At 34.1% G+C, this 23,442-nt stretch overlaps 1 protein-coding gene across 1 annotated transcript in view; it reads right to left on the reverse strand.

Moving 5' to 3' along the window:
- LOC136030251 (ryanodine receptor-like) overlaps positions 1–23,442 on the reverse strand; it is a gene marked incomplete in the record, with an annotated part of 328,739 nt that overhangs the window by 50,084 nt on the left and 255,213 nt on the right. Inside the window, 7 exon segments of the mRNA XM_065709092.1 lie at positions 1,104–1,265; positions 4,303–4,382; positions 6,507–6,572; positions 12,694–12,764; positions 18,106–18,251; positions 20,632–20,801; positions 22,362–22,450. Coding sequence (XP_065565164.1) covers positions 1,104–1,265; positions 4,303–4,382; positions 6,507–6,572; positions 12,694–12,764; positions 18,106–18,251; positions 20,632–20,801; positions 22,362–22,450 — 784 coding nt within the window.

Consider the following 23,442-nt stretch of genomic DNA (forward strand, 5'->3'; position numbering starts at 1 on the left):
TGACAATACATACGCCAGAAAAATAACTTATACAACAAAAATTATTGTCGAAAAAGATCGTGCAAAGACCTAGCATATGTAAAAGTGAAGTGAAAATTCAAGAAGTGGGTTGGAGTGGTATTATTACTCCAAAACAAAAAACTGATTTAGCAACAAAGAAGGGGAAGCTTCTAGAGATTTTGATCACAACAAATGAGATGTTTCATCTTCGCTAGAAGTTTTTGAGAGGAAGAAGCGCTAGAAGAATCACATTGTTAGTGTTTTCCTGTACAAGTTGTCAGTCGGTTTCATGTTGAAAAATGTGTATCTTCTTGATCAAGTCAAATTTTTTAAACCAGGAGAAACTGAATCAGACAAATTAGGTTGACTGAAACTTAAAGTTTCTATGTCGGAGCGTCAGCTGAGGCATTTCCTCCTGAACCATGGCATAATATTATAAAATTTGAAGTTTGTCTCGAGGCATGGTGATAACAATTATGGAAATCAATTTCAAAGTTTTTGATATATTTAACATTTAATAGAAATAGATTTTTAAGCCTCTGTCTTTTTTTATTCACTTGACTCCTTTGAAATAAAATATTTTTATTCCAATAATATAAATTTCGTCGTATAAATACAACAAGAAGAAAGCGATAGGTTCAATCAAACTAACGTTGAGTCCGGGCCATGAGTCTCAGAAGAATACAGATAAACACAGGCCCACTTAGTATTAAAATATCATATGCCAAGTGAGACGGAAAACGTCTAATCCTGTTGTAAGAAGAAGAGAAGACCAATGTTCAATTCAGCCTTTAAATAAGAGTCAGTCAAGTAACCATATTTTATATTTAATCTATCTGGATTAATAAGAAACTTCATGCAAAATAATTCTCTAATTCTGGTCAATACTTTTCATCTTTCATATTGCTGAATTAAATTTCTTTTCTTGATGAAAAAAAAAGAACAAAAAAAAATGTTGTAAAAAAATAAAGAGGAGTTTCTACCACTTAATCTCAAATTAGAGGTTTGGGCAATTTAATAGAATTAGGGCATTACAATTTAGTATACTCTGAATTTTTATTTCAATAAACTCTCAATAAATTAAATAATAGATTTCAACTAACCTTGGGTCGTTGGGCATATGCTCAGACAAGTTTGTCAAAAGTACGGCCAAATTGAAGCCAATATCCTTGGCTGGGTTATGAAACCTTTCTGTAAATTCTATGTAGTCAATCTTGCCATCATGATTTTGGTCACAGCACATTAGAAGAAAGTTAATCTCTTCACTAGAAGAAAAGGTTTGTCACAAATCGAATAGGTAATATTCGAGCCAACAAAAATGGTTTTTAGTAACACTACTCACATCGGGTATGATTTGGTCACCCATAGGAGGAGTATTCAGAGCCCAAAATGGGGATGTGGGAACTAATATACATTTAAAAAAACAAGTTTCTTATTAAAACAAAACAACTGAAAGAAAGTTGTTAAAAAAACACTTTAAGAAAGGAGCGACATTAACACTTAAAACGGACATAAATTAGTACGTATATGAAAAGGGTAAACCCCTCCTCCACACTTCTCTCTTTACACTAAAGTTTTTTGAGTACTTTTAAAAAAGCTTCTTATTGTTCTAGTTAAACGGCCGTTTTGTTTTATTCATTCTTAAAGAATTGGGACAAAATTTTAACTTTAGCGCAGAGAGCGAGGTGTTGAGGAGGGGGCAACGTCCTTTAAATAGGTAACAATATTTCTGTTCGTTTTAAGTTTTAATGCAGCTCCTTACTTTCAGTTAAAAAACTTGTTTATTTCTGATCGTTTCTTAAGTAATGCCAGGAGATCTGACCTCGCCTCCACGGAGAAATCCGCCTTCCCATGGAAATACACGCTAGACAATTCAATCCCGATGAAAATATACCCCGGACGATTACCCTTAACAACTCCATGCGTAAAATTGACATGGAAAAGAGAAAGCAAGACATTTAAAAATAATTTTGTATAGGAATTCTGGCAAATTCTCCCAGTGTATAATTTTCCCTGACAAGTTCACGCCCTGGAAACTTCCCTCTCCATGGAAAACCCCCAGCAGAAGATTCGTCTCCATCCCCACCCGAAATGCAGTCATACTTCCCAATAACAAATACTATGCGTAAACAATGGACAAATTCTATAACTTAAAGATTTTCCCCCTGGGGCTGTGGGGGGGGGTAATTTTATATGCAAAGGCATAGTTATTTGGTTTTTCAACAATGATGAATAAAATAGCTATCTCAAAATTTTGATCGGACGATTTTAGAAAAAAAGGGGCGAGGAGGGGGCCTAGTTGCCCTCTAATCTTTTTTGTCACTTAAAAAGAGCGCTAGAACTTTTAAATTCCGTTCGAATGAGTCCTCTCACGATGTTCTAGGACCAATGTGTCGATACGATGCTCAGATAAGCTCACACTGAATTTGATGGTGTGATTTTCATTAGATTCAATGGTTTTTAGGAGTTGTTTCCTACTTTTTTCAAAAATCATACAAAATTTCCCGGGCTCGTTGCTTTTTATGGGTAAAACTAAATTTATTGAAACTTATATATTCGAAATCAGCATAATAATCCGATTCTTTTGACATGTCTATAGGTATCATAATTCCGTTTTTTAGAGTTTCGGTTACTATTGAGCCAGGTCGCTCCTTACTTACAGTTCGTTAACATGCACTGTTTGAAAATGAGGTATCTGCTTGTAATTAATTACTAACAAGTAAAGCCATTTTTGCTTAGGAAAGGGGTATGTACTCTTTTACTTTCGCAACATACACTAAATAAGGAAGGATATTCACGGTTTACTTCAGTGCTGAACAAAGAAAAGGAATAGTAACAAAGACAAAAATTGTACGATACAAAGATAACAATAAGAATAAAACCAAGATAAAACAAACGAAATAAAAATTACATAAAAAAGATAAAAACAGATGAATGCACAATCATGAATATCGACACCGGGCACCTATAGAGTGTTTAATAACGTCGAATAAAACTGAATACTAGGAATATAAACGAGTAAATGATTCAAATGAATTGAAATAGTTTGAAGCAAGACAAAGCTGGGTAGAAAACTATTCACCACGGATATTTTATATCGCAATGAATTACATAAAATGCTTTTCAAATATGCTTTCTTTTTGCTTGAAAGTCAGAGGAGTTTAAAGAATTATAAATGGAATCTCTTTTACTATATTTGGGAAATATATCTTACATTGAAGTAGTTCCAATATTCTGGCCGACAAACTGAATTAGTAGACGACGATGTACTCACAATATTCAATTAATCACAAAATCACTACTTTTTTTATTTCCGGAACATAGAAAAAAAAAATCTGTCCAGACGTGTTTAACCGAAAATTGGTAGCCTTAGCATACGTTTAGTTTTAAATTGGCTCGGCATAATTGAGAAAACCTCTGGTCTATGGGCTCTTCCGTAGAAAACATAATAATAAAAAATAGTAATACCTTTCACCATCATGACAAAAAGGCCCCCCCTCCTAAAAATGTCGGAAATAGCCCTAGACTATATACAAAACTACAAGGAAGCAACTATAATAAAAAATTCTCGCCTTATAATATGCAAAAAATTTCTATTAATCAGATTTTTAGGTTTCCTTCCATTTTCTCTACGTTTTATATTATTCTTAAATATTATTTACGTCCGTCATGAATCAACCCAAAAATCTCGATCCGTTCCAGTTCTATGATTACCTTAGTTATGCCCTAGGATAGATGGATGGATGATAGACTATCTATCAACAATTGAAAATGACATAATTTTTATCCAATCCTGAAGAAGGCTTATATCAGCTTTGCCTCTAACTCAGACTATCTGTCTTGGCTTTATCTCCAATTAGCCATGGCTTAATGGCAACTTGATTTTAATTAAAAAATCAATGGACTCAAAAGACTTAAATATTGTAATTATCCAATTGTCCTCATTCTTCCACAATAACGTGTTGCTATTGACCAGTTAAGAATTTTGTGCCCGTTAATGAAGAGATGCACGATGATTCAAGCAACGAAAAGGAATGGCTAAATCTAGAAATTAAGGCTGTTTTTAGCCCAATTGGGAATAGGGGAATGGGGTGCATTTCTCCGGTAACGACGCTAACGACCATTTTATTTTGAAATAGTGTTGACTTGACAATGGAATTTTGCTACTCTTTTGTTTATTTAAAGCGTTTCATTTATTATAGCCCGTAGTACTGTGCTACCAAACCATGAAAAGGATTAAAAAAATCCGTTTTCAGTGCCTTAATTTTAAGACTAAAATAGGATATTCGAAAGTATACTTACTTGGAATAATTTTTCATCTGTTCCATTTTCTCTTTAAACTCTTTAGGAGTGATCCACCCATCATTGTTAGCGTCGATCTCCTAGATATTAAAACAACAGATATTAGAAATGGGTATTAAGTCCCAGATCAGTGAAATTGGTCCTGGTAAAACGCTTGACTTCTTAAGAAATATATTTTAGTAGACAGTTAATTTTTCATTGCATTATTGTATCCATTTAGTTTCGCCAAAATAGCAGTAATCAAACGGTGATTGTCATTACAGTTTGGCTTTTACAAGATTTTCTCCATTAATTTGATCAATCACAAAATTTGTACTTGGATGTAATTGGATATAATGGTTGGATAAATTATATAATTGGATATAACCTTGGATCATAGACTGACCCACATTTGTCCCTCACTGGGAATTGTTACATGGATTGACATTTTTAGATGCGTCAATATTAGCCCTCCCAATAATGAGAGTAGTTAAAAAATTTAAAATAGGATAGCGCACTGGAAACGACTAATAAAGTACACTGAATTAATTTTATTTGTTTGATGCTCGGGTATACATCAACCAACATGTGACACAGTCAGCTTCTTTAGAGATTAATTTAAAAACCATTTCCCGCAAAATAAATTTTTCAAAGAAAAGTAAAGAGTTCCATTAAGCCAAGCATGAGCAAAAATAAAGTCAAATAATCTTCAAAGCGCAAAACTACCATAAATCAGTATTACTATATAGCCGAAAAAACTCAAACTCAAAACGAACACAAATTAACATGACTAGGGCTAATAACAACTGTGCCTTCTCAAGACCAGAACAAAATTTGCGCTTTACTGAAAAAAAAAACAACAAAAACAACAAAACAAACAAATGTCTGTGGATTATCAATTTAATTGACATAAACTGACATTCCTTCCTTAAAATTTTGATAATTTTTCATTTATGAAAGTAAGAAAGGTGAAAGTATTTTAAAAGTATTTTGTTTTCAGTTAAGCGCAAATTTTGTGGCTTATACGATCAACCTTTCCATATAAACCTCAAATACCCCCAGGGCATATTTTACATCCCTTGCCATGAGGGCTGTGGATGGGTCGGGGCTGATCTCCTCAAAGACATAATTTCTGGATCTTTCAACTACGTTAAACAAAATGACTATCTCAAAATGTTGATTGAATGTGTTTGGGGAAATGGTGGGTGTGGATGGAGGATTAGTTGCCCTTCAATCAGTTTCGACTATTGAAAAGGGCACTAGCCCTTTCAGTTTCCAATTGAATGAAACTTTTTCGAAGTTCCTACAGCAACTTCTTCGATAATAAGTGCCCTGGTATAAAAAACAAACAAAAAATACATAACACATTGTGCCCAGTATCGCTCGTTACTTGCGGCAGCACTATTGCACTGTCTGTGAAATGTCTGTTTACCAGAGGCGGGCCTATCCAACATCTCCCTATTTGTATTATAATCACTATTTTTCTTTCAATCTTGTGTCTCAAGTTTTGTTGGTCTCAACGTTGCCATTCATGACTCCTTTACCATATAGTTCATCACCGCTGACAAGAAATCATAGAATCAATAGTGAATTAAATAAACGATTCAGTTTCAAATAATATGACATTACTAACTAATACTAGACTCAGAATTCCAGTTTCAAAATAAATTACTAAACAATATTTATAATAAATAAGCATCTATTGCAATGAATTATGGACTATTCTTTTAGGTGGCAAATTCCTAGTATAACAATATAAGAGAAACCAAAAATATAGAGCTTATTTATACAAAGCTTCTGAACTGGCATAAAAAGGAAAAAAGAAAAACAAGAGGAATAAAAGAGGTGCAAGTTCTATTCAAGCAAAATTCAAACCATTTCACACTCAAATACACACATAATTCTGCATATATGACAGATAGATGAAGCTTAACATTTCCGCATTAAAGAGAAGATATTGGAGCTACACTTTTCGTAACACAATTCATACATTTTACCACACTCAAAAATATTTTTGAAGCTCAGAGTAATACAAAGTTTAAATATAAGACACCGAATTCTATACAGACAATAGCGTTTTCTGGGTCATACTTCTTTTGAAAGCAATCAAAAACCAATAAATCTATCTAGAAACACGGTTATAAAAAAAAATATATATTAGTTTTGGCAAGGTTAAAATTCATGCAAGTTTAGGAAAACAAGAGACTAGAGCAAAAACTACATACTTGGAAAAGTGTTGATGTAGTCAAATCTCTCAACTTGAGGAACATATCGAAGTATTTAAGAATCAGCTAAAATTGTAAAAGAACGAAAGTGTTAGAAGTTAAAAAACTGAATAAGGAAATAAAAAACAAAACAAAATTCAAACTAACCCTAAGGTGCAAAGCAGTTGTACCCAAAAGTTCATTTCTTTTTGTTTTGTTTTTTGTTTCTTTTTTTTTGCAAAATAAAAAAAACATATTAGTTTAAGGGCCAATAAAGTCAAAATAATGACTCTTAAAGACATTATTAAAAAAGAAGAAAAAAGTCCAACTTTAATTTAAATGCCAGAATTTTCAAAAATCTGCACAAATTTCCAAAAAATAGGTACAGCAGAAATATAATTTCATTATCAAGGAAAATTTAACAAATGAAATAATTCGGTTAGCTAATTATATTTTTAATAACTTAATTTGAAAAATCCTTAGGCTCGTTTTGTATCAACATAAACATTAGAAACGAACTTTAGAGCATTGATGATTAGCTTCGATGACGACATGGTAGATGGAATAGATAGTAAGTATTATAAAATTTACGTGCGAACGTTCCGGACGAAAAATGAACAAAGTCAAACCTCCAAGTTCAGGTTGTCCACTACGCCTTTCAACTTGAGAAATAACGTGAAGAAAGTCAGAATTTTCTGCATGAAAATAAAAAGGCACAATTATGCATATGGCAAAAATTCGTCACTGCTTCATCCATTCAACACAAACTAACATTTGACAAGCCAACTGTAAAACCTTAACTTTGATTAGAATTTTAAGAAACATTGGGTAAATAAACCTCGAGTTTTGGTGAATAAACCACAATCATATTGGTTTTCAAACATTATGTTTTTTTTTTAGTCCAAGCCGTTTTAAAATCGAACACCACATCCATAAATCTTATTTGAGCCATATAGTGTTCAACATTTGACAAGCCAACTCTAAAACCTTAACTTTGATTAGAATTTTAAGAAAGATTGGGTAAATAGACCTGTGTTGCTATTTTAAAACACAGTCATATTGGTTTTCAACCAATATGTCTTTTTAATCCAAGCCATTTTAAAATCGAACACCACATTCATAAATCTTATTTTGAGCCATGTAGTGTTCTTTCAACCCAATTACGCATTGTATGACTTAAAAGTATACGGTTACATGTCTTTCACAAGTTTTTAAGAATTTAATTGAATAGAAATGAGAAAAAAACGCAGCATTTAAACAATTAATAACAATTTATTTTCAGTGAATGAAAATAAATGCACAGTGGTTTCATTCTCTATTAGTTTATTTCTTTTCAATAGCAACAAGTGAAGTATATTACGTTTTGAATCTACTCTTAGCAGAAAGGAAGCAGTACTTTAGGACTTTTACCTTACCTGGTACTTTCTTTAGTACTTTTCCTGGATTTTGTTCAAAATTTATAATATTGGCAAGCCTACTCTTGATTTATAATAAAAAGGATTATCGAAAGAAAGGTCAGTTAATTGTTCAGGATATTAAGTGAATAGCCTATAACTTAAAGAGAACGAAAATGATGAATCGTATACAAAGTTTCTACTCTATACTCATCTTTAGGGATGTCCAAACTCCAACAAGAGCTAAGAGCTCATATGGCACTTGTGACGAGGCGAGGAGAGCTAAGAGCCAAGAGATAATATGGTATGAGCTCTAACAAAATTCTATGAATCAATAGATTTAAAAAGGAAAATAAGAGGCTTAATACCGGTCAGGATTTAAAATAAGAGCTCTGAGTCACGATGTCCTTCTAAAAATAAAAATTCATTAAGATCCGATCACCCACTCGTAAGTTATAAATGCCTCATTTTTTCTAATTTTTCCTCTCCCTTTAGCCCCCCAGATGGTTGAATCTGGGAAAACAACTTTATCAAGTCAAATTGTGCACCTCCCTGACACGCCTACCAATTTTCATCGTCCTAGCACGTCCAGAAGCACCAAACTCGCCAAATCACTGAACCCTTCCCCCAAATCCTCCAAAGGGAGCGAATCCAGTACGATTCTGTCAATCACGTATCAAGGACATTTGTTTATTCTATCTACCAAGCTTCATCCCGATTCCTCCACTCCAAGTGTTTTTCCATGATTTCCCCCTCCAACTCCCCCCAATGTCAAAAGATCTGGTCGGGATTTGAAATAAGAGCTCTGAGACATGAATTCCTTCTAAAAATCAAATTTCACTAAGATCCGATCATCCATTCGTAAGATAAAAATACTCCAATTTTCACATTCTCCAAGAATTTAGGTTTCCCCCTCCAACTCCCCCAATGTCGCAGGATCTAGTCGGAATTTAAAATTAGAACTTTAAAGCACAAGATCCTTCTAAATATCAAATTTCATTAGGATCTGGTCACCCTTTTGTAAGTTAAAAATACCTCAATTTTAAAAATTACCCCCCCCCCCCCCAATTCCACCAAAGAGAGCAGATCCGGTCCGGTTATGTCAGTCACGTATCTTTTACAGATTTCTATTCTTCCCATCCAGTTTCACCCAGATCTCACCACTTTAAAGTATTTTCTAAGATTTCCGGTTCCCCCAACTGCCCCCCCCCCCCCCAATTTGGCTTGATCTGGTTGAGATTTAAAATAAGAGATCTGAGTTACGAGGTCCTTCTAAATATGAAGTTTCATGAAGATCCGATCACTCCTTCGTAAGTTAAAAATACGTAAATTTTTCTTATTTTTCAGAATTAACCCCTCCCCCCAATAGAGCAGATCCGTTCCAATTATGTAAATCACGTATGCAAGACTTCTGCTTATTTTTCCACCAAATTTCATCCCGATCCCTCCAATCTAAGCGTTTTCCATGATTTTAGGTTCCCCCACCCCAAACTTCCCCCAATGTCACCAGATCCGGTCAGGATTTAAAATAAGAGCTCTGAGACACGATATCCTTCTAAATATCAAATTTCATTGAGATCCGATCACCCGTTCGTAAGTCAAAAATATCTCATTTTTTCTAGTTTTTCAGAATTAATCCCCCCAACTACTCCAAAGACAGCGAATCCGTTCCGGTTATGTCAATCATGTATCTAGGACTTGTGCTTATTTTTCCCACCAAGTTTCATCCCGATCCCTCCACTCTAAGTGTTTTCCAAGTTTTAGGTTTTCCCCTCCCAACTCCCCCCCCCCCGCAATGTCACCAGATCCAGTCGGGATTTAAAAAAAGAGCTCTGAGACACGATATGCTTCTAAATATCAAATTTCATTGAGATCCGATCACCCGTTCGTAAGTTAAAAATACCTCATTTTTTCTAATTTTTCAGAAATACCCCCCCCCCCCACAACCCCAAAGAGAGTGAACCCATTTCGTTTATGTCAATCATGTATCTATGACTCGTGTTTATTTTTCCCACCAAGTTTCACCCCGATCCCTCCACTCTAAGTGTTTTCCAAGTTTTAGGTTTCCGCCGCCCAACTCCCCCCCCCCCAATGTCACCAGATCCCGTCGGGATTTAAAATAAGAGCTCTAAGACACCATATCCTTCTAAATATCAAATTTCATTGAGATCCGATCACCCGTTCGTAAGTTAGAAATACCTCATTTTTTTAATTTTTTAGAATTACCGAGCGTAATTACCGACGAAAAGCGTATCTTTGTAATTTTTTTCAGTTTCGAAGCCGGTAAAAATTTGCATTTACTAAAAACCTAAATTTCAACCAAATCTCCATGACAGCCAGCAAAAGCAAAGTAAGGTTCCACTTCCAAGAACCCGGAATGCTACTCAAATAAAACGAGGGCCCAGTTTTTAACCAAACCCTACTAGTTCTACTATTAAATACTTATTGAAGTATTACGCCATCTGATCCCAATACAGCTGTACTTAGTCCTCCTCTATCCGAATGTATTTAAAGCTTCACTCTTTCTCCCTTCCATCAAGTTCCAGTTTCCTTTAAATCCTTCTTTTTGACATCTTTCCTTCTCATATGGGGAGGACCTGCTTTTCGTTTGACCCATATGGATGGTATAAACACACAATGTTTGACAATCTATCATCCTTCATCTGGTCAGGCAAGCGAGTACTTCAGAATATTCTTAGACAATTCCTCTCGAAAGAATTAACAAATCTTCCTCAAACTTTCAAAACGTCAACTCTTCACAGCCCTACTTGACCATTATCATTACCATGGCTTCCATTTCTTCAAGCTTAACAAAATCTCTTGTATTTGTAAATCGTGTAGAAAAACCCGAAATGTGTGAACCCAGGATAAACCGTAACCATAAGCCAAAGCCGTGACCACGAAGACCTCTATTTAATTGGCCTCTCCAAACTCCTTGATTTAAAGCAAATTATCCCTTCTATGGTTTAAGAGATGAAATAAAAAAAATTTGAACAAACTTTTTTTTTTTATTAAAGCTCCCAAAAAACCTCCAATGGAACCTAGTAACAATTAACTAAGATCTAGTTTTCTTTTCAAGACTAGAATAACAAGTTCTAAACACATTTTTATTTCTGTGTGTGTGAGTGTGTCCTATAGCTTTTATCTACATTAAAACCAAAAAGAATAAAAAGCAATTAAACAGTATGACTTATTAAAACATATCTGATAAATACTTTTTTTATTTGGAAAAACTAAAGCGGAACTTACAACGGATATTAAAAACAATTGCATCATTATGAGGTCAGCTTTAACCGCACGCAATTATGTTGTAAACGATAAGCAACTCCTAAAATATATTTACTCTGTAGCCACTTGTGAAATCCTTCAGATAATGTTTAGTGTGGTTAATATAATCTAAGTATTCAATAGATTCACAGTCCATTGTTTTTCGAAGGAAACAAAGGCTGATTACTATCCTGGAAAATCCAAATGTACGTAACCAACCAAAAAGTAAAAATATTAAGCTTATGAGATAGTAGGCTTTCCAAATGATTTACAGCCATGTGAAAAAGAAAGAAAAGTACATTAAAACGAATATAGCAAACTTAACTGTTCTATGCTATCAATATATGAATGTGTATACTCGGACCGACGTAGTCAAATTTAGAAGCGGGTGACGGAGAAGGACAAATTCAGCAAAATAAAAAAGGCTATAGAAAATATACAAAAAAAAAAAAAAAATTCTTGAATCCAGCCACTGGCCGTCCTGTTCCGCCACATTTGACGGAGTAGATGATATCACATAAAATGGTTGAGGGTGGACTCTGACCACCCACTAATGGCAGAAAAAAACATGCCTAGGAAGCAGCTACTTTGGGTGTATAGAATGTCAATTATGCCACAAGAATTGATCCCTTGAAAAGCAATCAAAGGAGTGAGAAAGAAATCTTCTCGGTAGAACCTATTCAATAGAATGTCCGTTTAAAAAAGGGAATAAAAATAGGTAGGCAAGTGAATGTGGATGACTTTGAACCTTTCAACCCTGTAATTGATAGGGCATTAATATCCAGACATTCTTCAAAAAGGATAAAAAAAACTACAAAACTATTATACTGGATCGCTAAGAGGAGACTTCACTTTAGGCTATGTTCCTCGGGTATGGCTAAAAACAAGGAGTTATTATACCTAAGCTTGGGAAATATGATTACTCAACTCCCATATCTTGCAATTTGATCAGCATAACTATCTTTTCAACTGAAAGCGAAGGAGTGATTAATAAATGTCTGCCTGATTTATATTGCAGGGACCAAAAATTTGGTTTCTAGAAACCAAACGGTTGAAACCTGGCAATTAACAGAAATAGCTGTATACCAATTGATATAGCATATACGGCAAGCTCTTTTTTTGAAGATAAATATAAATATCCTAAGAAGGGCAAATATACAATTTTGTACTAAAATGGAATCTCTGTATGCTCAGAAATTGACAAGAGGTCTTGGAGTCAAAGGAAGTAAAAAATCAGACTATTTAAAGGGTTGTAATCATGGAGATGCAAATTTTTCCTACATACGCAGCCTTATTGAGTCTAATAGAACGACGTGATCTAGAATCTGTCCAAAGAGGTAAAAATTGGAAGACCCCTGATTGAATGGGGACAACACAGGGAGGGGGGGGGGAAATTCAGGCAGTCAGAACATCTTGTCAACACAAAAAACTAAAGATCGTCGAAGTTTTGTACTATGAATGAAGAATTAGGGAATTTAGATAATCTAAAATATTAAGTAAAATCAAATAAAGCCAATAAGTATCGTTAAACAAATAGCAAAATTTACCTCAACATTCTGTGCTGATTCAACTAGCGTATCGACCATTTGCTTCCCAATAGTGCCATTCACGACATTTCCTGTAAGATAATAAGCATATACTTAAATTATTAATAAAATTGTATTTGGGAAGTGTGTCTTAATGAATTCTTACACATTTTAAGGACCATTGTTTGTTGCCTGAACACAATTATAGGTATTCAGATAGCCAAGTATACTGGGCTAGATAGCCACCCCCGATGATTTATCCCATATGCTAGTGATTTTTTTGCCTAGTGATTTTCAATCAAATTTATTGACTTTTTTCTTTTATTAGTGGATTCTTTAAAATTGCAAGAATACCATAAAAAATTGATGAAAAAAGGCGCAGAAATGCTTAATTCAGAATACAATTAGCGTCGGCATTCCAGTTTTGAAGGGACAATCTGCAAGCAACAAAACATATGTTGTCGTTAAAAGTATAACATGCTTTTATTTTCATTCACGTAACCTGTTCCTTCCATGCCTACTATGTCTGCTTTCTTAGCAATGTACTATAGGTCTTTAGTTGATCCACATTACAAAATTATTTAAACTGGCCAAAAAGATTAGAGAAAGTACCACATAACATTATCCGTTTCTGATCAAACCACGTTCTGATGAACTATCATATATAAGCGACCTTAATCTTGGCCATATACCAAGGGGCATCATTTACGAGTAGGAAGGTGGGGGTTCCCCCCTCAAATATTGCCATTGAATGTGAGAAAGCAACTTCGTTTTACTAGTAAATTATTTACATCCAGCAAAATCATAAGAATACAACTAATTCGATCAACAGGTGACTTATCATTAAAAACTGAATCTGCCAAAATATTTTTCTAAGATGATAAATAAAGCAATTTTACCAGCTAAATTCCTAGATTAGTTAAAAATAAAAATTTAATACATAAAATAATAGATATGAAGGAAATATAGGATAATACTGACAGAGTATCTACAAACATCTAGATAATATTTACAAATTACGGCGTTTTACCCAGCCAAAAACCACGAATGATTCCGTGAAGACTTTATAATTTGGTAGCTACTACTTCTTGAATTTTAACTTATTCGAAGACCACTGGCTGAGAAACAAGCTAATGTGGCATCAAATTTCAGTTTGATTACTTTATTTCAAGTTCAAAAGAACAAATTAATTACAGAAAGTTGAATTTGAAGTTTATAGACTAACTGAGCATAAATAAGTGCTTTGAAATCAAACAGTTCGTGGTAACGAACTGTAGAAAGGAGCGACCCGGCTCAATAGTAACCGAAACTCTAAAAGATGGAGTTTTGATACCAACAGTTATATCACAAGAATCACATTTTTACACTGATTTCAAATATATAAGTTTCGTTAAGTTTAATTTTACCCATCAAAAGTTACGAGCATGAGAAAATTTGCCTCATTTTAGAAAATAGGGGGACCCCCCCCCAAGTCAAAGAATCTTAACGTAAATCACACCGTCAGATTCAGAGTAGCAGGGAGTCCTACTGTAGAAGTTTGAAGCTCCTACCTACAAAAATGTGGAATTTTGTATTTTTTCCCAGAAGACAGATCACGGATGCGTCTTTTTTTTCTTTTTTTTTAAGGTGTGATCGTATTGACCCAGTGGTTCTAGAATGTCGCAGGAAGGCTCATTCTAACGTAAACTAAAAGTTCTAGTGCCCTTTTTAAGTGACCAAAAAATTGGAGGGCACCTAGACCTCCTCCCACGCTCATTTTTGTCCCGAAGTCACTGGATCAAAATTTTGAGATAGCCATTTTGTTCAACATAGTCATAATACCTAATACATATCAAACAGTTCGTGGTAACAAACTGTTTGATAACAGTTAACAGAGTTTTTTACTGTTTTAAAAAGAAGAGTTGAGAGAAAGAGTCAAACTTTAGCGTAAAGAGCAGGCGTCGATGAGTAAGCAGCCACTTTCAATACGAAGTAATGTCTGTTCGTTTTAAGTTTTAATGTCGCTCCTTACTTTCAGTTAAAAAAAACTTGTTTTATTTATTTAATGTCTTTCAGGACGACTTAATCCCCCACAGTCCTTGTGGGAGAGGCTGCAAGTTACAAACTTTGAGCATTGTTTACATATAATAATGGTTATTAGGACGCGTAAAGACGTTTTCAGAGGGACTTTTTCACCTTGAGGGGGGTCAGGAGGAGGGGGTTATGTTAGAGGATCTTTCCATGGAGGAATTTATCATGAGGGAAGAAAAGTTACATGAAGAGGCCAGATGTTTTCTTCTTGTTAAAAAAAAAAAAACAATGCGAAAATAAATTAAAAAAAATAGTTTTTTTTTCAGGTGGAAGTAAGCAGCAGCATTAGAATCTAAAACGAACATGAATTATTACGTACATAAGGGGGTTCGTCTCCTGCACAATAGTTCGTATCCTCACTCTTTACGCTAAAATATTTTTTAAATAATTTTAACTATTTATTCTACGGCCTTTGTGATTCAGTGGTTATTCTTAAAGAATTGGGACCAAATTGAAGATTTAGTGTAAAGAGCGAGGTATTGACGAGGGGGATGCATTAATAAAAAAAAACGTTCAGAAACGAAATAAAAAAACAAGTTTTTTAACTGTAAGTGAGGAGTGGCACTATAACTTAAAACGAACAGAAATTGTTCCGTATATGAGAGAGGTTGTCCCCTCCTCAACGTCTCGCTCTTTACGCTAAAGTTTTTTATTGTTTTAAAAAGTAGAGTTGTGAAAAACAGTCAAACTTTAGCGTAAACAGCGAGGCGTTGAGGAGGGGACAACCCCTTTCATATACGGAATAATTTCTGTTCGTTTTAAGTTTTAATGTCGCTCCTTATTTGCAGTTAAAAACTTGTTTTTTTTTACATTTAATAATCTCAAAGATCAAGGTTTGTTATATTCTTTTAATAATTTATACACAATATCTTTTTTGTATTTTTCCAAACATTCCTCTACCCCCCAGAAAAAAGAGCTCCTAAATAAATTCTTGTTAATGTGGTCCTCAGCTCTTTCTGGTACTAAAATGATACCATTTGACAACAGGAGTGTCAAACAGGAAATACTGCTCACATGTCAAATTCATAGACATATTATTTAGGTATGGATGAGGAACGCGCCTCTGAAGGCGACACGAGTATTCATGTTGTTTTTTTCATGATCCATATGGGAAAGCACAGAAGATGCATGGGTAAAAACTAGATTCTGTCAGTAAAGCAACACGATGAGTCGACTAGCTAGGAGCCATGATGAATGAAATAAACATTTTCAGAGGTAATTCTATATTCCGAAGCCAGATAATTGGAGGACTGGAAATCATTCTTTGTTATTGAACTCTACAGCGTACGCAAAATCATAGTAGTCAATGACTTGGGTGATACAAACAACAGCAACTCCTCTTTTCTGGAGTCAGCATACTATTAGACAAAGCCAATGGTGTAGAGTAGATGATAGCTAAGAATCCCCTTCCAAAGTATTAAAGCCTATTTCCATGAAAAGGCTTATATACTGTAGAAATGAACAAACAAAACAATTCGTGACACTCAGCCGTTTTCTTAACAAAATCAAAGGATTTACTATCCAGTATCACTAAAGCTGCAAAAACTAAAAAAGACATTGTAAAGCATACTTGCTAGGCGACAAAACTAGTAGTGTAAATGATTTTTACGCTAAAGCAACACAAAAAGCAATCACTTTCAAGGTTATGAGGTGTGAAAGAAATGGGCATTACTTCAATGGGCATTATTAGCATGTAAAAGTGACCAGTAGCAAGTAAAGTCTAATGCCCCCAAGCCCAAACATTTTGACCAGTGACGACCCTGCATAGAGCTAGCATATCACCAAAGTTGAGTCTTCTGTCTTGATGATTTTCGTGCCTTCGATCGTCCCCAAACTGCATCACCATTATAAATAATCCCGTATTCTTTTGGTCCTCAATAAACTGCTATAAGCTTTTCCTGAAGACGTAGTTAATCGAATACTGTGTCTTTTCTTCCGTTTACAGAGAGCAAGTAAATTTGAAATGTCGTGAATTTTTTGCACATTCAATAATTTGTTTCTCTAAATTTTAATGATTTTATTTTTGACGCGGTGGTAACCCCGATATCTGGATATACACAACATAGGTAAACTGGTCAAAGAGTGTTATGGTCAACCAATAAACTTCACATTAAACTTTTCCACTACGTTTTTTTCCTCCCTTTTTTCAAGGGAAGATTTATTTTTCGAACAAACTTTTTATTCTTTAGAATCCAATAAGTTTGTTTACGATTCTTACACTTGATGCTTACGCTTCTTATCAGGTCTTTAAGTCATCACTACGTGCCAGGTTACTCGCTATTGGGAAAACGAATAATAGTTTAGCTTATAGCTGGTTAATTAGGATGAAATTATGAAGTAAAAGTCTAAGTAAAATTCTTTTGTTTTTAAAAAAGGAATAAAAGTAAAAGTCTTTTGATGAAAAGGTTTTTTAGCTGAATAGTTACTTTACTGCAAAAGAAAGCTAAGACCAGTGAGATGCCACATTCTATGGAAATTTTTGATTTCAGAATCCAAAAATGTTCTGTTTTTTAGGAAGCATTTAGCAAACTCCCATGTAGAACATTAGAAATGGCCTAGATCTTGTACAATGACGAACTTCTTCATGATTATATTTAGTTCTTGCAAGATTGTTTAACAGTATTGCTCTGTAGCGTATATAGTATGTCGCGCCGTTTTGAAGAAGTTTTCTTGCACAGGCTTTAAGTAAATTAGATGGTGTTATTACCATTTTTCACAATATCTAATTGGGCTCCCACCCTGGACCCTAAAACTCATTTGTGTTTAATCGTTATAATATACCTGATCCATGTACTGTCGCTCCAACAATTATTGTTAATTTTAATGATAAACTGTCATATGACTGGAGCCATATCTTACAGCAACAAGATAATGCCCGCATTAGAAAGTAAATATTTATGTTTACGCTCGTTCTCTTAGAAGTCTTTTTTATTCTGCTTTCTTCCGTATATTAGCTTGTATTTTACCAATTATTTAATTGTTGTCTTTAATGTTTTATTATTTTGTTTTCTTTTGTTGCTTTGTATTCTTGTTTTTATATGACGGGTTTTAAGATAAATAATAATAGAGTAGAGGGGTGGGGTGAAACATAGCCTATCTTCATATGAAGAAATGCATGTGAACTTCCTGCAAAGTGTGAGTGGAATTTAAAAATCTATAACTCAACTTTAAATCGTCATTTTACTTATTCTTTAATAGACACTAATTATTTCTATTTATTCAATATCAAATACTACATGATGTACTTCATTTTACTTCTCAAACTATTGTTTTCTTACCGTTATTAATGTTGTTTTGTCTGTATTGGCGACTGAATTAAAGTTTGAGGAAAAAGGCAGACAAGCAAGGAATAGCTGGGTTTACCTTCAAGCATAGAAAGCATCATAATAACCATATCTTTCTGTAGGTTGAGCAAAACTTTCAATAAATCAACTTGGCTAGAGTGTTGAGACAGCTTCTCCTGCATGTTCGCAAAAAGAAACAAAAAACCACCAACAGCGTCCCATAATCTAGAAGAGAAAAAAAAAATCTATTTAAAACAGACGGATATGACCTAATAGTTTGCTGCACATGATCTTCAAACTTCATTTAATTCAAATGTTTCAAAGAAAAACATGAACACTCTAAGTTTTTAATAGTTAAATTGCTGTTTTATTTTTTAGACACAAACCTGATGCTAATAAATAAGCAATGAATGAAGAAATTAATAGACTTCATCGTATGATATTTTTCACCAGGCCACTTAGTATGAAAGAAGGGTTTGTAGAAACTTCGGGTGAGGCTCTTTCGATCGGAAATAGAAAGTTCTAGTGCCCTTTTTAAGAGTCAAAAGTGATTGGAGGACAATAATGAAAGAATAGTGAATAAGCTTAAATTGTTTTAATATGCTTCCTACTCATTGATACCATTTCGAAAATCTTTAAGGTTTGACCAAGAGCCATGGTTTTTCTAGTGAGCCACGACTACAAATCTGTATTTTAAACATGCTTTTCGAAAGTAGTATCTTTCTGATACATATTTTGTAATCTTACAGTCTTATACGAGAGCTTGCAGCTATCTTGGCATTTCCCCTATTGGTGGCAATGGTCCTGCTTCCTTTATTATTATTATTTAAGAATTAACGACGCTTCTTGACTACTATGGTCCATGCGTCGGCCCTGCAGTGCATTCCTGCAGCGTGATTCGTTCTCTGGGTCTCGTATTACCAAGCTAATGTCAAATCCACTGCGCCACCACAGGACGTGGTCCTGCTTCCTTTAGTATTGCTTCGTATTTTCAAACTTCCATGCCATTTAACTATATTCTTCTAGTAATTATAATGGACTTTTTTTTAAAGCAAAATAAAAGTATCTCTAGCCCTGTTAAAATCAAATTCTCAGTTAGTCTTTGGCAATCCTTAAATCTAGTCAAGGAGTGTTGGTTTTAGCAGGCTCTAGATCTTGTGACAAGGTGCACATTTCTGATTGTCTTCAAGAATTAGGCTAATAAGGAAATATTGTCGTAAAAAATTGACGAAAGTTACATCAAACCAATTAAAACTGATTGAGCATTGTGACTCATAATTCACTGCAATAATTTGTTTTCTGATTTCACCAGGAACCAAAGAATGGTGCAAAGTGAAATATACGATTTGATTTTGGTACTAGTATTGATGTGAGTTTTATAAGGTCAATCTCACAGAAGTAAGATCGTTATGAATGCTCCCTTATGTAACTAGATGGTGGAGGTACAAATACAAAGGGGATGGGGGAGGAGAGTCTATGATATTTAAATTTTCATGATTACCATGATTACATGATTACAATATAGTAATATTGATTACTATAATAACATTAATTACAATAGTAATCAATATTACTATGTAATACTGAGTAAATATAATAATTTACTAGATTGTCAGATTTAACGATAATGTTTTGATAATCCTGGGATTTTTGAAATCTTCCCCCTTCTCAGAGAAAGATTCTCACATGGACTTTTGAGAGTCGAGGCACATAGAATTTAAGTTGTATTGAGGTTTTGTATTTTATTAAGTAATTACCATTTTTACAATTCATAAGGGCACCAAAAGAAGAGAAGGAGGAGAAAATGAACAAACTAACGATTACTTAAAAAAAAGAAGTGATTACCAATCATAGTAAATTGGATAGAGTTTTATTCTTGTTACCAGGGACTGAAACTATTTGGCTTGGGATCTGTTCCGGTAATTGGTGGCTTTATTATTAACAAGCAAAGGAAAATTTCTCTTCACTTATTGCCGTTATTTACAGATTATTTGTCAGTATTTTTGAAGTTCCGATGCGAATAAGAATAGTAACTACAGAATTTAAAAAATATTAAAAATATATAAAATACAGGGACCTCGCAAAAGACGGTGGAGTCCCACGTAGATGAAAAAGATATTTTAAAAGGCAATGGTCTGTAGCTAAAGCTTGCATTTGATGAATTGGCCCGAGTTCTGGTTCTTCTATATGCGATAAGGTAAATCCCAGAATCTTTAACGTAAACATGTGAGTTTTTTTGAACCCCCCCCCCCCAACAAACTATATTCAGCTCCCCCCAAAAAGTTCGACTATACTGGTTTTAAATTTTCTACTAAATTCATTATTAGTCGCACGTAGAGCAGAATGCATTTGCAAAAATTTAGTTCCAATTGCGAAAACTTTAAGTTCCGATTGCGAAAGAGTGTTTTTGAAAATCAAATTTCTTTGCCCACTTCAAAGATTAAAATGCACTTTTAATAGAGAATCCATTCCATATCTGATTATTTAGGGCCTTCGTGAGCTGGCAGCCTTAAGAAAAAACGGTGATTTAAAATTTGCATTGCATACGTTAGCTGCTCCTCTATCTTTCTGTCTCTATTAATGCAAGAAAAAATACATTGGATACCTTGAGTGAGCAAGAGCTTGTTGGTTTTGAGTGCATGGGCCTTGAATAACTTCTGTTAATGTGTTGAAAACTTGACAGGCTACTTCAATTGCTTTGAAAAAGTTCGCTTTCCCAGCCGGGTCAATAATCTCTTTGCTAGAGTAATGCCAATAAAAGTCCATTATTGATTCCTGTAAGATGAAATCATTGTTTATTGGTTTTGACTCAACTAAGCAAAATCTGGAAGTCGGTTTTAAAACGAAAATAAAGCAAGAAAGAGGGAGGCTTTCGAGTAAAGATTATTTTTAAAAAGAAACACAGGAATATTTATTATTATGTACACAAGTTGCAATAACCGACTTAAAAGTTAAAGCATAAAACTTAAAAAGCAGCAAAAGCAAAAAGTGAATTTGTGTAGGTTTTAAGTCTAAATGCAGCAAAGCCAAAAACTAAAACAATCATCTACATTATTTTTTTTTTCGGTTAAAACCGAAACAGATTTTCAAAAATCGTCCTTGTCATCCTTGATCATCCTTGTCGGCCAACCGTCTAGGACCAAACAAAAAGCAAGTCGTATCCGAATGGGGTGGGAAGATTTCGTGAGGAAAGATTGAAGGAAAACAGGAACTTCTTGGGAGGGTGTAAAAAGGAAGGCGTTGAATAGATTGGGATGGAGGAGGACTGTGCGTAGCAGTGTTGGCCTCAGACAGTTTGGTGATACAGTAGGTTGCTAGTAGGAGCAATAGTAGATTTAAAAAAAGGGAATTCTCAATGTTATTCTGTTAAATTTAGAATAGATTACCTTATGGTGAAATGCCTCCAAGAGGGGGTGGAAATCTATTTTCAACAATAGCAAGATGCAGGTTTCAAGATGATAAGACACAAATTTTATTTTTCATGAGCAATGCTCCCGCAATAAAGAGGAGATAAATACTTTACTTTAATCCAGTTAGCGATAACTTTGTTGCAGTAAGTTCTACTTCCAAACAGTACGTGGTAATGAACTGTAAGTAAGGAGCGACCCGACTGAATAGCAACCGAAACTCTAAAAAACGAAGTTTTGATACCAATAGATATATCAAAATAATCGACTTATTATGCTGATTTCAAATATATAAGTTTCTGCCTTATTTTCGAAAAAAGGGAGAAACACTCTCTAAAAGTATTAAAATCTTAATGAATATTACACCATCCGATTCAGCGTATCAGGAAACCCTACTGTAGAGGTTTCAAGCTCCTATCTGTAGGAATTTGGAATTTTGTATTTTTTTGCCAGAAGATAGATCAAGGATGCGTGTTTATTTTTTTTTCCAGGGTGATCACATCGACCCAGTGATCCTAAAATATCGTGAGAGGGCTCACAGAGCAGGGGACAGTGACAAGAGAGTCTCGAAGAAAAAAATTCAATCTAGTGGTACCAATTAAAACCCTATTATCAATTATAAGAATCTAGATTACAAAACTAGCTTTATTTTTTTCACATACACTTCTTTAATTTTGCTTTAAATTGAGGTGAAGATAAAGAATAGTTTGCCAGAAATGTCCAGCTTGGATAAAATAAATTTAGACCTTTATATCAAATCTAGATGTAAATGTCTATTTATTTATTTCTAGTAGTTTGAAGGGTAGCATCGCGCTGTCAGTGAAAATAATAGTCGTTAGCTACTATTAAACCTTAGTAAGAATCCTATTTTATCGTTTTCCCATACTCTTTGCATTTCATGTTAATAGTACTGAATGAAGCAGCTTACCTGTAATCTCAAGAGATAATCTACAGTACAGATTACCAAATTCACAGTAGTAGTATTACCAGCTTGCGTCCTTAGATAATTTTGCCATTCTAAAAAAAAAGAAAAAAAAATAATAAAAAAATAAGAGAAAGTTCAATGGTCTTTCTTAACTCTGACTTTCTATTTTCATAGCAAAAAGGATTGCTGCATGCACTATTCAGAGTTCAGTTTTAAATAGGACCAAGCCCAGAAAAAGTAATATTCTGTATATTAGCTCCCACATTTAAGCGACTAAGATTGAACAATTTACTTTCGGTTACAATTATGTAAGACCAGTAGACAGTTAACAGACCAATTTGCTATGAGCAGCAAAATTTGCCGGTAAAGTAACGATAAAAAGCAAACCGGCGATAAAAACCTGCAAGGGCTTAGCTTACAATTGGTATGAAAGGAAACATTATTCATTCATATTTTTAACAGCACCTTAGTTATAATTTGTTCAGGTTCAGCTAAATACTACGGGAGATTCCTACTGAACGTCGCAGGTGGTTAACCAAATAGAAAAAAAAAACTGAAAAAGAAAAGAAATATGTCTTCTTGAACATAAAAAATTGTTCGATGAATTGTCTGAGGCAAAAAAAAAAAAAGTCAATTTCTCAATTAATAAATCCAAGATAAAAAAATTTTTCAACAAGTAGAGAAATTAAATCTCATTAACGGTAGAACATATAGTAGGAGTAAGGTTTCTTCAAATAATTTCTACTGGGATACACGAGTCCAAGTTTTGTTTGAAACGATGAATTTGGCGACAAACATACTGGGTATATGTTCAGACTTGGGTGAAAACAAGAAAACCATTTTCTTTGAAGTTCAACAGAGAAAGCGGTTCAATTTAATAAGGGAGTTGAGCGGAGTTCCTTTTACTTGGAATTGAATATTAATGCAATTCTGTCCACAAAAGATTACATTTAATAATACTTGTTTTTGGAAGTACAAGTAAAGGGCTATATTATAGCTTATACGAAAAAAAATTGTCCTAAACGGGAATATATCTACTACCTCACTTAATCCCTAACCCCTAATGTTCAAATAGTTGAAGAAA

The sequence above is a fragment of the Artemia franciscana genome, chromosome 8 (assembly GCF_032884065.1).
Source record: "Artemia franciscana chromosome 8, ASM3288406v1, whole genome shotgun sequence".
NCBI classification, from domain to species: domain Eukaryota; kingdom Metazoa; phylum Arthropoda; class Branchiopoda; order Anostraca; family Artemiidae; genus Artemia; species Artemia franciscana.